Raw genomic sequence first — 12,886 nt, 5'->3', positions numbered from 1 at the left:
ATTTGGCCAGAAAAGAAATCAAGATAAATATCTCATACCTGCCCGGAACAGTGCACCGGTAACATAATGGCGCGTCAGTAGTTGCCCGAGCTGGTACCACGTGACGATCAAGCAAGTCTTGCTAAATTTTGCGAAGCTCAATGGCGTTCCATTTAAGGACAGAAACAGCTTCAGTGAGGCATGGACACTCAACCTTAATGCTACTGACTCTATTGTCACTTCTCGCACATGCACAGTTTGCACCAAAGTCACTGATGCTACAAACACTTCGCTTGGCAAGCGATGACCGCACAACACTTGTTGACGGGGTGCTGGTGAAGTTAAGCGAAAGAATGTCCACATTTCCATTGCACGGTAGAGCAATCCATCTTCGAGGAATACATCCAATGGCTGAAGTTTCAGCAGCATGGATTGCGGAGAAATATTATTATGTGGAAGGACATCCAACATCATTGTAAAAAACACGGCTGCTGAGTCATGTTGGCACGGCGCATGCATGCTTGCTGCAGCTTCCTGTGGAGTAACAACAACTGGAAAGTCAAATACACCTTGCTCCGCGTTCCCTGCTAGCTGGTTGTCCAATTGAAAGTTCCCGACAAAGACGAAGAGCTCATACTTGACACCAAAGTGGGGTATGTCTGAGTGTGTCGAAGAGTGTCGAAGAACCCAAGACATGTCGTCGACAATAAGGCGAAGAATTTCCACGGGTCCAACTAAGTTGTCAGACTCCATGTCATCATCAGACAGTACGATACATGCGTGATGGAACTTCAAAGAAGCAAAGTCGAGGATATGAGCCCATGACGGCATTTCAGTCTTCTCACAATTTTCCAGGAATCTTAGAATGGTGCCCGCATCAGTGTCCTGTGGCATTAAGGAAATCAATACAATAAGTACTATAGGCAGAGGCCATCCATTCCATTCTGCAAGCCAACAAACTTGGAAAAGAAAAAAAGGTTAGGGAAAACGATGCTCACTTCTGCATTTCTTTGGAGATTCCGTGGAAGAACTTCTGGTGTTTGCTTCGTAACAATCATTTTGCTTGCAGAGTGATCACTCAATTTCCCCAACTTCACAGCACTTGAAGCTCCAATGCGACTTCTAATCTCTTTGGCAGAAATTTCAGCCCTGCTTACAGATTCCACGAGAAGGTCTGTCGTGTGGCCAACCTAAGTTTATAAATGAAGTTTTACTACCCGTACATGTTCGAAGTACAGTACAGGTAGAACAACATGCAACAACTACACAATGAAAGAAGTTTTCCCTATAGCCCACTCCTTGCTGTCGCTTTTTTGTGAGCATAGAACACACAGAAATTACATAATACGCAGAATAGAAAGTAGAATAGAATACACAGAATAAAGAATATGCAGAAATACTGGATCTCCCTTTCTTATTCTTTCTTATCAACTTCTAATGGACCTTTTCCGAGTAAGCATACTCGCAGCCAACTGCCATGTCACTTGGGGGAGATAATCGAATTCAAGGTTACGCGGTTTTTGGACAACACTTGACGACGCTTTGTACTCGTATTCAGTACAATGTGCTTTTACTAGGGCTGTGCGAATATTCGAAAATTTCGAATATCGAATCGAATAGTGGTGTATTTGATTCGGCCTCCGAATCGCATAGAGGTACTATTAGAAAATATTCGACTTTTTTTCGAATATCGCGTTCGCAGGATCGCTACATAAATCGCTACATATTCATCCCTCCATGTCTGGGGAACATGCTTACGAGTGCAGAGAGAAAACGCACATGATATGCGCCAGAGTGACAAAGCAAGGAGGAGAGGCGATCGCTCTGCGCATGCGCACGATTTTTGTTCCGTTATTGCGCACCACAGTTTCGAGCGGTTTCGGGTAGCATGGATCGTTCGCGGCCGAGACAACCGTACCGACGAAGAACTACAGCGTTCACACTGAGAAGCGTACGCGTGTTGCTTTGTGCAGCTTTGTGTCTGAACGAGATGGCAACATCTAGCGGCCCTGAAGGGGCACGCAGAAGCGTCATCTGGAACTTTTTTGAACCCCGTGATGGTGCATCGAAGTGTTCAATAAGTGGCTCAGTGTTGAAGACTCCAACGGGGACGACAACCACACTGGTGAACCATTTAAAACGGTACCCCGCTCAGTTTAAGCGCTTTGAAAGCCTGGAAGCCCAAGTGACGACATCCGAATCTGCCATGAGAAAGCGACCCGCAGAGAATGACACAGCTTCTTTCAGAGACTTCAAACCCAAACTATCGCCAGGCTCTCCACGTACACAAAGGATAACTGGGAGAATCGCATCGTTCATCGTACATGGGATGCATTCATACAACATTGTCGACGAGCCAGGATTTCGAAGCCTCCTGGACTGTGTCGCTCCCGAATATAACATTCCAGTGCGTACTACGTTCTCAAGACCTATCACACCCAAGATGTACGAAGAAACGAAACAACGCCTGCAGGGCGAACTACTCTCTGTTTTCGAAAGATCGCCGTGCTGCTATAGCATCACAGCTGACAGCGGGACTTCACGAGCTGGTGACAGCTACGTTTCACTAACTGTTCATGTGCTGGACGACGAGTTCGTGCCACGAAAATTTGTTATTGCTTGCCAACAGATCAAGCAAGAGCATTCTGCTGAAAACCTAAGGAGCCTACTTGAGTGCGTAGCAGAAGAGTGGCACATCCCAGCATCCCTACCCGGGTACGTTGTTACCGACAACACGTGTAATTTCGTGGGAGCCGTCTCCCACATGAACTGGACAAATATCGCTTGCTTTGCACACATGTTACAGCTCTGCGTGCACGTGCGCCAAAACTGCTACTCAAGGGTTTCAGAGCCTGTGCTCAAAAGCAAGATCGATCATGGGGCACTATAAACGCAGCTCTCATGCTAGAGCACAGCTTCATGAGATTCAAAGGAGTATGGGAGCCAAGGAACTCGAAGTTATTCAGGATGTCCCAACTAGATGGAGCAGTGCTGTCCCGTCTTTTAGAGCTTTCATTGCAGCATACCTTGCAGCTATTGATGCTCATTTCACACTGTCAGCCACTGAGTGGCGCAGAGTATCTGCCTATGTGTCGGTTCTCAAGCCATAAGTGAAGCAACAACCTTAGCATGCTCTGCAACGTACGCCACACTTTCCGAGGTCATTCCTCTTTTGCACTGTGTGCAGACCTTGCTTGAAAAAGCATTGGATAAGACAGAAGCAGACACCATAATATTTGCCAAAAACCTGGTAAAATCACTGAAAACAAGGTTTCCAGCTACAAGATGATTCCCCTGTGCATTCTTGTAACACTTCTTGTCTGTTTTGATACAGGATCAGAAAAGAACTATGTGAAAGTTCTGTTATGCACAGAAGTTGAGAAAGAATCACCAGTAACTCTTTATCACCCAGACAAAGGTGTCACACAGACAAGTGCGGCTCCCGGAGGCAAGTCAACTGTGTGGGAAGTGTTTGAGGAGTTGGCAACTAGAAAGGAAGCATCCTCGACTGAAACAGCCACAACAGAACAAGTTGCTGACTACCTTGGATCATCGCTCCTGCCTAGAGAGGACAACCCGCTTACATGGTGGAGAGCAGTAGGGTGAAAGAGGTACCCAAGATTGTGTAAAGCAGCCCAAAAGTACCTGCCAATACCTGCAACACAAGTTGCTAGTGAAAGACTGTTTTCTGCATGCTCCAACACAGTTACAAATCGTCGCACTGACCTGCTGCCAGAGCATGTGGAGCAGCTTGTGTTTTTGAACGGAAATACTCTGAGTGTGCTGTGTAGCATACCTTGCTTCAATAAAAGTAATATCCTTGTGTTCTATGCATCGATTATTCGTATTCGATTCGAAAATGTTCGGTATTTGATTCGGTGGTACTCCATATTCGATTCGTATTCGATTCGAACTTGAAAATCACTATTCGCACAGCCCTAGCTTTTATTCTTTCTGCATTCTTCTTGCAATCTTCTCTTGCTATTTTCCCACACGACGTGGCAATTAAAAAGCGAAGCCATATTAATTTGGGGTCAAAATACGACATTCAGCATTGCGCCGTTAGGGGCGACGCGTATGCATAGAAATGGTTCATTACATAAATGAAGCAATGGTTGGGTGGGCAGCTGTTTGCAGTTAATAAGGAGCTGAAGATGTGTAGAGTGCCTGGGCGGTAACCGTTTTTGAGGAAGATACCAAGAGGCTTGTGCCACAGCATGATAACTGTTACAGGAATGATGCAAGCCTCATAGAAAAACAAATATTTTTGGTTTGGTCATTTGTCAAGTCAACAAATAGCCTTAAAAAAAGAAATTTTGAAATTTGCTGTATGTGCAATTCTAACTGCCAGATTGAGAAGCCATTTCTGCCTCCTCATAAGGTGTGCTTGGACAGTGCAACTTAAAGTAGCCATTTACTTGCAATAATTAAAGATAATAACTGTAAATTAAATAAGATAAGGGTTCAAGTGGCTAGTGCACCAGACAGTAGGTTCTGCAGCGAGAAAGTCATTGGATTGATCACGCTTAGGAAAACCTGTGTCTGTTTTACAGTCGTCGTCCCATTTATTGGATTTGAAGGAGCCACAAAATCAGTCCGAGTTACTGAGCAATCAAAATTTTTAAACAAAATCTGAAATCTGCGATGTTTCAAAAAAACTTTATTTGAGCACTCACACTGGCTTGAAATAACTGTCACTGGATCGCGACATAATAAGGATCGCTGTGGTTGACGGGGGCACAACGGCAACTTCTTCGTCACTGCCACTGTTACATGAACGGTCTGAACCTTCCGGCTGCAGATCTGCACACGCTACTAAGCTCTGCCTTCGCGCTGTGCTTCTATGCATGTGTCGGGTAGGCACGTTTCCCTTCGTGACGCGGTCCGAAATATCGAGTCCCGAAATGCACTGTAGAGTGTCTGTTGTGGCTCTTGGAAGATAGAAAACCCAAAAAAATAGACATACTCGGAGCGTAATGAGCATGAAAAATCAGGCAGTCCGTCCGAAACACAGTCCGAAATATTGGAAGCTGACATACGTTGGCTCTATGGGCCGTTTGACGGTGCCAAGAGTTTTGTCCGAAAAATTTGAAAGTCCAAATTTTTGGAGCCTGAAACATCGGTCAGCGACTGTATTTAATTTTAAAGGCAAAGAACCTGTATGTAGTATGATATATAAGTGTCATATATAATACAGTCGCCAACCGATTTTTCGGACCCCGAGTTTTTGGACATGCTCGATTATTCGGATGCGTTCGCGGAACGGCCACGGGCCCCATAGAGTTAATGTATAACAATGTCCAAAATTTCTGATGCCGTACTGCTCCGTCTCTCCACATTTCGGACACGGTTTGCCTAGCCCGCGAGCATCCCAAGCGGTCGCCAGCTCCCCACGTGAGCGTGACGCAATGTGAAAGCCAAGGAAACCAAATATAAAAATTGAGTCCTGTCGTAGCACTTCGCAAAGCTGGGCACGTCTGTCTACCTGCAAAGTAAAGCGAGCTTCACCTAAAGCACGCAGGCGTTAGGTGAAGCCGACTTGTGGAATGGTGACGCCTAATATTGCCAGAAGTTGTCCTGATATGTTCCCTCCACGTGTTCGGGATACTGACAACTTGCCGTCTCCCAGCGCATCCGTCAAACTCTGAACTAATGAAGGCGACTGTGGCGCTTTCGCCCGTATACAATATCGCTTCGGGAAGTAGCAGCTGTAGTAGATGTAGATATACTAAGTAGAAACCAATGTTATCAGGCTGAGATGGAAGACTGCCCGTTAAGAAAGCACTGACAACTTTTTCCGGCCTATTAGTACTTAATAAAGTTGACCTTTGAAGCGAAATTCGTTTTTTCGAACCGCTCGATTATTCGGACTTTTGCGCGATCCCTGCCGACTCCGCTAAATCGGACAGCGGTTGTACAAATATAGGTAAAATACGTATGTAGCAGCAAGAAGGTATGAGACCGGAATCTTTTCTTGAGCACTAATAAACACGGCGCCCTGACGAATGCAGGGAATGTGAGGATTTTAGACACACATTGTAACCAAATAAAGAATAATAATTTTTTGTGTTGTGCAGATATCAGCCAATGCCATACTTGATATGTGTTACTGTGCCAGGAAACATAACAAAGCAACATAACAAGTCGCTGACAAAGTGGTGAGCTCTAGATCCAGTGCCTCGAGGGAGAACAATTGTCTGGTAAGCAATTGTCCGCAATCTCTTGCCAGTACGCCATAAGTGAGCTAGTCTTAAAAAATGATATAAAGCATAAACTGCTCACCTTGCGTGCCGACACCCTTACATCTCCCAAGTTGGGAATGCGAACAAACTGGTTGACAGCGTCAGAAGCACATGTGATGGGAGAGCTCCAGAAGTGATTGTCACCTTCTGTGGAAGATGATTCTTCCAAGTGTGCAAAATAAAGGGTTGGACATTGGGTGTCCTGGCCCAGACCCTGACTGCAGCGTCGATTGAGGCGAGGTGGTGTAAAATAGGTGCAACATCCAGATGGTAGTGAAGACAAAAATGGCTGCAAGGTGCTACCTGCATGAACAACAAAAAAGCAAGCTTTCAAAATTTAGTTGTGTTTTCTTCAGACTACGTGGGCAAGTATGACAATACAGCAACACTAACACTACAAGATTTTTAAGTATCTATTGGAAGAGGTGCAGTAATGTGTGCAGTATTTTTGCACTGGAATACACCTCCAAATTTGGAAAATACGTTTTGGTCAGACTGTAAATTAATAGCCAGAAATATTAGTTGAAAAGCAGTTTTGCCTCATTTTTGGGCGCATTGTGAGGAAGCAAACTGCTGAGAGTGCCCAAGTGGGAACCATACGCTACTGCCAAGTTGACATGTGCTTGTTCACCCATTTTGGAACAGCTTGCCTTATGAACTACTGCACCATGGTAGTTCGTACTGTCCCAAAATTATATGCTTTAGAACACAACGCAGCAGCAAGACACACAAAGAGCACAACGGCACAACAGCATACTCACAACTAACAGGCTTTATTGACAGATAGATAAAGCGCCTAAATAGACAAGAATTAGGCTGACGTCAGCCAAGGCAGGGCAGCTTTCCTATCTACATGCCTCATTCTTTCAAAATGAGCATCACCTCTCCTTTCAAATCAATGGATTGGGTGCTCATGCACCTTCTTTCCCCTTTTCCTTTGATCAGAAAGGCCTCATAGATTTCTCTCTTGGTCTGATTGGAATAGTTTGTTGTGGTGACTGGCAATCGAAATCATCAAGAAAAACGCTACCTTTCCTTGCCTAATTTTCGAGTTCGCTTAGCCAAATTTGCTTACAATGTATGACACTAATGTAGACTGCCATAACGTTTTAAGAAAGCATTTACGAGTGTCACACAAGACATTTTGGGCTTGTGTAACGTGCAATCTATTTATAAGAATTATACAACACCTTCTTGTTGGACACCCTGCATACATTACACATGCGTGTCATAAGCTGTGATGTCAAAATCGCAATAACATCTCATCACACCACATCACATCACATCGCATCAACATCACATCAACATCACAATCATTCTGGTCCACGTAGTGAGTCCTATTACTGTAGATAAGTGAACCATGTTCGGGGCAAGCTTTCTTTAAAGGAATCGCGGAGTTTTCTAGACCGTTGTAATATATGGAGGTCTAAGTTCGATACAATTATGTCTAGAGTGTCACTTTGAATCGCAGAGCATCATACCCAGAGGATTCAATTTACATGTCACCACAACTACAAAGAAGAAATATTTTTTAACTGTGCTGAGAGGGCTTTAGCCAGAGTCCACCATCCTACCAGAGTACGTAAATGTGCCTGAACATATCCTACACGTAATGCAACTCGAGGATGCCAAATGTAGTAACGAAGTTGCTCTCGCAATGACAACTGTTTTCCTCGCATAATTAATGCACCCTTTTGAGGGCTCGAAATTTTGGGGTAAAAAAATGTGCGTTAGATATGCGAGTAACTAGGGTAGATATAACCATGAGGTGTACTTACCATCTTCGTCTGATGCTTCGGCAAACTGCAAGTTGACATTTGTTGCATTGGAGATCCTTAATAATGGGTTGTTGTCATGATGCACAATGATGTACAAGACACCAGATCTTTTGTGAGTTGTCAGCACAAGCGGAATTGTAGTGTATGGAGCATTACATCTTGTGGGCACCGCTGTGGTGTGGCGTTCATCAAATGACGACACAGCTGCCAGCATGATGGGCAAGCTCCAGAGGCTTTCTTCAGCATTCTCTTGGCTTATTGTCAGAAATAACTTCCATGTCTCATATTTGGTAGTGGTGTCAAAGAAGCCTTGGTCCACATTCATGAGCTCCCACTTCAGGAGAGCAATGGAATGTTTATCTTTTTCATTACACATTGATGGTAATGACACTTTTGACAGAATGGGACTTCTTCCTGTCCACTGTTCCTAGATTGGAAAAATGTTGCCTAAATTAGAGCGCAATCAGAATGGGACAATTAGAGGAACAATACATGTCAACAACAATATGTGTACCTTTTGCATAATCAGATAATCACTAGATGTTGCAGGAGCTAATTGGAGAGTTCAACTGACTTGGCAGCTGTATGCTGATAAGCACGTAACAATACATGAGTATACCACGTTTAGTATGCCATCACCCGAGCTCATATCATTGGTGCTGTGGGCTTCAGCAAAACAGAGTAACATCACTACCCATTTTTACTCTTACCTCTTTTACCACTTTACTCTAAAATACATGTACCAAAGGAAAGCATTCCTATAGGCATTTAAGTCCCCAAAAGCACAGAGGTAGGTAGTATAAATAGAAAATAGACATGATCTCCTGAGTATGTATGCATATAGACTTTCTTGTAAAGCTTCTCATAACATGCGATGCTGGTGCTTGTGCTCATTTAAATAATATATTACTATATAAGCTTCAATTCCTCATACAAGAATACTTCTATGCACGGGGCCGATCCCAGGATGGCATCACCACATTTATAGTAGACTTCCGTTAATACGACTTCCGATAATTAGTTTTTTCGCTTAATTCGATCGAATTCGAAGGTCCCGTCAAATGCCCATATGTTTCTATTCATAAAAAAAGTTTGTTATTTCGAATGTGAAAGCAGTTCATATCGTATAATTTGATTGATGCGTCTGCAAACCAGGCACACACATCACCCACGTTGCACCGCACATAGCAACAGGAAAAGTTCGCCCTAAAGCTCAGGTGGCGGATTGGCAGATGAAGACTGAACAATACTGATCCGTACCAATAACCGCAAGTTCTAGTGCACCGTACACTATCGTCTTCGCGTACAAAAGCGATAGTGTTGGTGGTTCTGCGCACACGCAAAACATAAAGCTGCGCGTATTGTGCAGAACCATTTTCCTGTGTTTTAATTACACAGCATTACTGTGTTTCGCTTATGGCCCCCCCTTATGTAATGCCCTCGGGCCTTTAAGATTAAATAAATGAAATGAAATAAAATGAAACCATCACACTATCCCTTGGGTACACAAAGGCGACGGTGTACAACACCCTAAAACTCAATCTATTTGGTGGCGTTTCGCGATTCTGACTAGTGCTGGGCCAGGAGGAAATGTCTCCTTGTTTTTTTCTCTCTGCTTTTTGTTTCAAGTTTCACTGGGCTTTCATTCGGAATCTGTCAGTGCAACAAGAGTCCGATACACAACGTGCAGTTGGCGAGGTTCTATAACTCCGTGGAAGTGGGCAACATCGTCTTGTGACAACAATTCTTCTTAATAATCACAAATGTGTCGTCAACATTGATGATTGATTGAATGTCGTCATTTGTGATTATTAAGAAGAATTTCACCAACACATTCTTTGACAAGCTGAACAGCATTCATCCTAACATCCAGTTCACGTGCGAGGAGGAGAAAGAGAAAAAGATCGCCTTTTTGGATGTCCTCGTGCAAAGAGACCCGTGCGGAAACTTGAAGACCTCGGTTTACAGAAAACCGTGCGACACAGGTCAGGTCCTGCATTATGGTTCGGGGCACCCTCTTGAACACAAGCGATCGGTTGTTCGTTCCCTGCTTTCACGTGCCATGAAGATCCCTTCAGATCATCAGACAAGACATGAAGAAATAACAAAGGCCAAAGCGGATCTACGAAGAAGGGCATACCCCGAGCAATTTATCTGTGATACATACCACCGAATGATGAATACATGCCCGGAACAGGCGGAAAGTAGTCAAGAAAGGCCCATGTACGTTACCATCCCCTACCTGAAGGGTGTGTCAGAACCAATTAGACGGGTGCTCTCCCAGGTGAACATTAAAACTGCATTTAAGCCCACGACAACACTGAGGAACGTACTAAGCCACCCCAAGGACAGAACACCACCGGAAGAAGAACGAGGCGTTGTATACAAGGTATCTTGTCAAGATTGCCCTGCCGTGTACATCGGAGAAACAGGAAGGAAGACACGAACAAGAATGAAGGAACACAAGAAAGATATCGAGAAATCAGCAACAAACCCAACAGAACTGTGTGAACACGCGCGCAAAACAGGACACGTGTTAGACCTTGACAACCCATGCATTCTGGCGAAAAAGAACAAATGGGGGGTGAGGAGACAGCTGGAGTCATGGCACATAAAGAAAACAAAAGAAGCTATCAATCGACAACCAGGCCCCCTCCCAGAATGCTACGCTCCTCTTCTACGTAAATACCCGGTGACGACCAGGACAGCATCATTCTGATGATGGGACCCGAATGGGACCCGAAACGTTAACTGTATTTTGTTATGTTTGTTGAAAGCCGGTGCGGTTCAAACTAGTAAAGATGTCTACTCCCGGCAATTGGACTATATTGAGTACTCCCATACAGTAGGGCGTCGCTTAGCAAAGCAATATGGGGTTAATGTGGTTTTCAAATCAGAAGGGAGTTTGTCCCAACTTCCAGGAAAAGTGAATGGAGAAGGCAGACCGCACTGTCGAATTCAAGACAGGAATAAATATGTTGAATGCAAGTGCAAAGTAGTTTATAAAATTCCTCTTTTGTGCGAAAGACTATACGTCGGACAAACCTCACAGTGTTTGAACAAAAGGCTTTGAGAACATGCCATGCACACCATGTAAAGGTACACCACTTTTTAGTAACACAGAAGTTGTCTTCCAAGGAAAAGGAAAGGGAGGGCGGTTGTACAAAGAAGCCCAGCTGATAGCAGAGGCAAAGAAAAATTGTGTCATCATACCGTCGGTAGAATACTATGTAATAGAATGTTATCTGTGTATTCTACAGACGGTATGATGACACAGATAACATCAGGAAGTTTCTGGATTTATAAAACCAGTCTAGCAGGGGTGGGGGAGGGGGGTGTCTTCTGTCAACAAGGGGTGTTTGATGTTATAAGCATAGCTTTCAAATAAATGTCTAAATCTTGGTTGAAGTTCGGTGTGTGTCTGTTGTCCCTCCTTTTCATCACCTTGTTTACCCTTGGTTGTACCGAGCACTGGGGTGTTTTAATGGTTTTAACAAGATGTACCAAACAGCCCAGATTCTCACTCCTCTTCAAATAATCTTTGCAAAACTTTTTGCAAAAGCAAAAAGAAGAAAGAAAAGAAAAAGAAGAAAAAAAAAACAAGAAGGAGAACAAGAAAAAAAAAGTTTTGCTTTACCATGTATGGAGTGTCACCCGGGACAGCAAAGGTTCCAACGTTGAGCGGCATCTGGATATGACTGACGATGTACACAGCAGAACGAATAGTGATTATAAGGCACCCGTCCATGTCGTTGGTGTCAACAACTAGCCGACAAGCTTTCTGCAGAGAACAAGACAAACTCCGAGCTGCATTCCAAGGAGCATTTCAATTTCGACAAAAGCATAGCAATACAGTTCATACTATCACGGTCTCTCAATACCCTCTCTGGTCAGGAAACTCCGGCAGAATACAATGGAGCGACTTGCTTAGGGTCCGGAGGTGCCGTGCGGGGGCGCTAGTGTTGATCGGGGGGCGCCGTCCTCTGTGAGTAGACGACAGAGCCATAGGGCTACACGTGTTCAGTCGGCAATTGGAATGTGAATCCGACAGCATCGACAGTTCCTTCGCCTCTTCCTTGATTGGTAATTGCGTACCAGCATGCGTAAGACATGCTGTGTAACTGGTTGCGACGCAGGGAAACAAATTTTTTGTTTTCCATCGGACCTTGTTGAAAGAAAACAGTGGGAACGAGCAATTCCACGTGTGTAGACCGAAAGCTTCAAGTTCGATTCCCCGAACACGAGGGTGTGCGTTCGGCATTTCGACGCCACGTACATAATTTGCTGTTACACGTACAAAAGCAATCGGTCAGCTGTGCTGCGATTATCCAAAATACCCTGACTTATCCAAGATCACCCGCCTAGTGTGGTGTTCCGGTATTAATCTTCGGGTATAGCATGCTAGGAAGTTTCAGGGGGGAGAGCACAAGCCAACAGAGATTATACAGTCTTGGGCATTCCTTGCTGCTTCTTGAAATGCAACATAAAAACGACAATAAAAAAGGATGAAGTAGAATGATGGTTAATTTCCAGAGAAGGAAACAATATTTAAAAATAAACACTACAACCATGCATTGAAAGAACTGAAGTAACAACTGACCAAGCCATCGTGCTGGCAGTTGCAATGTCATAATGTGTGCGTGTCTTTGCATAGAAGCATCTATACTTTTTAAACATTTCGCATCTCTCAACAATTAATTTTTTTCATCAAATAAGCTTTCCTGGTAAAATGTCAGATTGGGACGGTCGATTCTGCATCTCGCAAAAGGGGTAAAATGATAATAATAATAATAATAATAATTTTTATTAGTGCCCAAGAACGGCCGCTAAGGCCATGGTGTTGGCGCACACAATACACATAACTCGCAGTGGATACAATACAGACAT

The 12,886-nt window shown here is 44.0% G+C and overlaps 1 protein-coding gene across 3 annotated transcripts in view; it reads right to left on the bottom strand.

The window, feature by feature from the left end:
- Positions 1 to 12,886, bottom strand: part of LOC135396653 (intermembrane lipid transfer protein VPS13B-like) — a 107,968-nt gene that overhangs the window by 12,197 nt on the left and 82,885 nt on the right. For all 3 annotated transcript variants that reach the window (XM_064627742.1, XM_064627741.1, XM_064627743.1), the window contains 5 exons: positions 11,637 to 11,780; positions 8,000 to 8,426; positions 6,262 to 6,524; positions 978 to 1,169; positions 39 to 864 (listed from right to left, as the gene is read on the bottom strand). In XM_064627742.1, coding sequence (XP_064483812.1) covers positions 39 to 864; positions 978 to 1,169; positions 6,262 to 6,524; positions 8,000 to 8,426; positions 11,637 to 11,780 — 1,852 coding nt within the window. The remainder of the gene's footprint in view (positions 1 to 38; positions 865 to 977; positions 1,170 to 6,261; positions 6,525 to 7,999; positions 8,427 to 11,636; positions 11,781 to 12,886) is intronic.

This window comes from Ornithodoros turicata, chromosome 6 (assembly GCF_037126465.1).
Source record: "Ornithodoros turicata isolate Travis chromosome 6, ASM3712646v1, whole genome shotgun sequence".
NCBI classification, from domain to species: Eukaryota; Metazoa; Arthropoda; class Arachnida; order Ixodida; family Argasidae; genus Ornithodoros; species Ornithodoros turicata.
The sequence above is the reverse complement of the archived record's forward strand: the minus strand, read 5'-3'. Positions and strand labels throughout refer to the sequence as shown.